We start from the raw sequence: 3771 nt of genomic DNA on the forward strand, positions 1-3771 counted from the left end.
TACGAGCTCCCCGAGGGCCGGCAACCCTCGTCCCGCTCAGCCTCCGTCCCAGCACCCTGCGCTTGTGCGGGGTAACGCAGCTTTGACACGTTCATATGGAGATGACGTTTCTACCGCTGCCTTTCCTGAGACATGCAGGAACCGAGACCCGAGCCCGAAGCTCCCCAGCACCCCAGGGCGCTGTCAGCACCTTGGGGAGCCCCGGTCTGGCCCGGTGCCGCTCAGCCCGGGGAGCCTCCTCCAGCGCTGCCTCTCCCCCTCCCCATCCCAGTAACCTTCTTTGCAGCCTAAAGCCAACTATGATTTCAGTTTGATGACTATAAAGTACGATATATCAAAAGTGCACTCAGTTTAGCTCCTAGAAAGGCACTGGAACATAGCCTTTCTCTGCAGTTGCCACATGGCATATCAAGGCAGGGAAAGTGTCAAGCCTACTGCTTCTTATGGTTGGACTCAATGATCTTAAAGGTCTTTTCCAACCTAGTTGATTCTGTGATTCTCTATCCACTTCTTATTCCAGCATTCTTACCAGTCACAGTTCTCGGGTTTTTCTGCCTTTTCTCAGTAAAGTTTTCTCTGACAATGTAGAATAAGAAATGGGGGAAACGATGTGTGACATTGTGACAGATTTCCACTCCCAGTTGTGCTTCTGCTTTGACATCCTCTAAGCCATTCCCTCCATGCTATCCATCAGTAACAGCTTCCAGCTGATGTTTGAGCAACCAAATCTATACCAGTCTTGGGTAATTTCATGCTATGGTCATTTGTGTTCCAGGGCATTTAATGGGGAAAAAGAGCACTGGAGATTCTCCTTATGCTTATGAAGAAGAAAACAAAACCCCATTTTCAGCATTACCTGAAAATATCAAGCAGCTGGAAGACTACCTGCAGTGGGAAGAAATCTCCAAGTATTTGCTACGGTTGCTGGAAAGGAGTGAAAATAAAAGTGCTCATGTCTTAAAAGGAGGGCTTCCCTGGTATGCCAGGAATACCTGGGACACAGATGACAACAGCAGCTGGAAAAATGTAAGTAAGAAAAAACCTGTAACAACTCTCCATGTGTTCACCTTTCGTTGTACAGTAACAGACCAGCTTCATCTAGCTTGTGGGTTGTCCAGAAAAGCAGCAGAAATGCATCTCGTGCACTAGTCATTCAGTAAAGTAAGATTCTGCTCTTGATTATTGCTTTACTGATTAGCGATGATCTTGATTGCCTCAACCCTGGCAGTGTTCACGGCTAGGTTGGACAGGGCAACCTGGGCTAGTGGAAGAGGGTTGGAACTGCTCTAAGGTCCCTTCAACCCAAACCACTCTGTGATTCTATGATTACACATTCTATTTTTAATGAGTCTATTTGCCACTGGGCATAAACTCAGATTTTAGTGCCTGCATTCCCTTCAAGTCACTCGGTTGTTCTATTCTCTTCTTTCCCAGCTTTTCATGCTCATTTGGCCACATCAGCACCAAGCTGTGTATTAACCCAGTAAAAACAAGCTGGTGTGGAAACCAGGTGTGAGTATAGAGAGCAGAAAGCAGCAAAGTGTATTATGTATAACTGCACATCACACTGCCTGTCTCCCTCGGGTGCTGATCAGAGGATGGGGCATCTGGGCTGGGGAGTTTCCTCTGCTCCAAGCTCTGGCTTGACTCATGCAAGTATTTTCCCCCAGGGTTTGTGGCTACTGATAAACTGTAGGTGTGCCTAGGACCCACCTCTTCTTCCCTCAGGCTGATGGACTTACTAGCACTGTTTCACAAAGCAACAAGGCTTTGGACCAGATTCACCCCTGTTCTTTTGGAAAATCCTATAAACTACACTTGGAAGGGTATCAGTGAGGCTTTAGAGAAAATAATCAGGGTCTGAATGACATAAAATCGCAGAATTTACTAGAAAACCACTTTCTTTATAATGCCTCAGGTACAGTCATGGTGATAGAGCTGCAGAAGTTTGAAATAGAATGCAGACGTTGATACAGCCCCTTAAAGATATTGGTAGGAAGATACTTTAAACTTCCCGTGTTCTACTATAATACGATGTAATTAATATTCCTCCCTCCTGAAATCCTGGTGCGGTGAAGCCGGTGACTTGGGTTTGACTTGAATTAAAGCCAGCATTTAAGTCTCTTACACCACTGATACACATACTGTCCATAGGTTTCTTTCTGGCTATGGCTTTATGACAGTAATACTTGCAGTAACAGAGATTACTATTATCTAAAAAGGGAACTGTATCGTCTTCAGCTCTGCAGTGGGCAGCTTTGTCATCAGATTAGATAAGCAAATCCTGTTATGCTATGGAAAGTGGGGAATATTTTGACTTTGAAAAGTATCTGGTAATGAATTGTACTTAACAAAGGCTGAAAGTTGCCTCTGGTAAGTGTAAACATATCCAATTGTGTGTTCTATTACCCTGCACTACTAGCCACATTTTTGTGGTCAGACCTTGAACATATACATGGAATAATGAGATTATTGCTCTAAATATCCATATTTCTCCAATGATTAGTAAAAAAACATGTCTTCTGTGTGACTAGGGTGTATGACAACTTGGAGAACCTCATCTTGCCACAGAACCTTTGATATCCAGCATTCAGTGGTAGCTTTTTCTCTATCTAGAAGTAAAACGTAATCATGAGAGTAGAATAAGTAGTAGGTACCCTGTGCTTTCCCACTGTGGGACATGGATTCCTGATCATCTGCAGCCCAGATAAGATGTGGTGTATTGGTTTTCCTTTGCCTTCAGAAAGTAAAACCCCAGCACGTGACAGTTAAGCTTTGTGTCTGTTTGAAATCTGTCTTCCAGACGAAGATGTGAAGATGGGAAGGAATGTGCTTTTTTCTTCAGGGCTGTGATAGATATTTAAATGATGGTAATTGTTACTTTTAATAGAGGAGGATTTATTTGTTATTTATGTTTTATTCTGGTACCTATGAACGTCAGTCATACATGTACGCAGGAATACAAGAGCATTTTGATTCTGTAGGTCTTGACTATATATTTTTCTGGGTGTGAGGGGTTCTGTGTTGCTCAGGCTTTGGTTAGACGTCACCCTTGTTTAAGGTGCTGCTGTCACAGAGCTCACACAGGGACCCCATGTACAGGAACAGTGGATGTAGCTGCCTGCCTTCAGCGACAAAGCTGATGATGATGGTGCAGTGCACGTAGGAACCTTGAACTTAGCATTAAATACTTCTCCAGCCATATTGTGTTTGAGTTTGAAATAGAAACTGCTCTAAGAGGAGTGAGATGCTGTATTTCCAGTGGGTTACTGTTCACTCTGAAATGGCCTTCTGGGCTGAGGTATCGAAATGTGACCAAAACCCAGTAAATCATAAAGCCCACTCTCAGGTGATGGAACAGCCATCCCTGGACCGGATCGCCAGCAAGGGGGCTGTAGGCCCTGTCTGTTGGCTGAGCACTCACTCTGTGCATGTGCAGCTCTGTGTTTCCATCCGCTGAACAGGCTGTGTTGGGAAGACGTGGGCTATGAGGGCTTTGCTTCATGGACTCATTCACATTTAGCAGATTTAATTCAAAATCTGAATTTTAAATTTAAGATCAGAAATCCCCCAAGCTAAAGGCTGCAGAATTAAATGCAGACATGTAGCAGAAGCAAATACAGAGATGTACTTCAGGTTACTCAATTCAGGGTCTTGCTTGTTAGGTCAAACTCATTCAGTGCATTATTCATCACTAATGTCCACACTGTGCTGTACATTTCTCAATCATAACAATAATAAAGTCTTTCTAAAAGACTCAGCCAGAGTAGG

At 44.0% G+C, this 3771-nt stretch overlaps 1 protein-coding gene across 1 annotated transcript in view; it reads left to right on the forward strand.

Moving 5' to 3' along the window:
• Positions 1-775: 775 nt before the first annotated feature.
• GRP (gastrin-releasing peptide) overlaps positions 776-3771 on the forward strand; it is a gene marked incomplete at its 5' end in the record, with an annotated part of 3785 nt that continues 789 nt past the window's right edge. The window contains one exon of the mRNA XM_010015761.1: positions 776-1026. Within this exon, the coding sequence (XP_010014063.1) occupies positions 776-1026 (251 nt within the window). The remainder of the gene's footprint in view (positions 1027-3771) is intronic.

The sequence above is a fragment of the Nestor notabilis genome, unplaced genomic scaffold (genome assembly GCF_000696875.1).
Source record: "Nestor notabilis isolate BGI_N333 unplaced genomic scaffold, ASM69687v1 scaffold34075, whole genome shotgun sequence".
Classification (NCBI taxonomy): Eukaryota; Metazoa; Chordata; class Aves; order Psittaciformes; family Psittacidae; genus Nestor; species Nestor notabilis.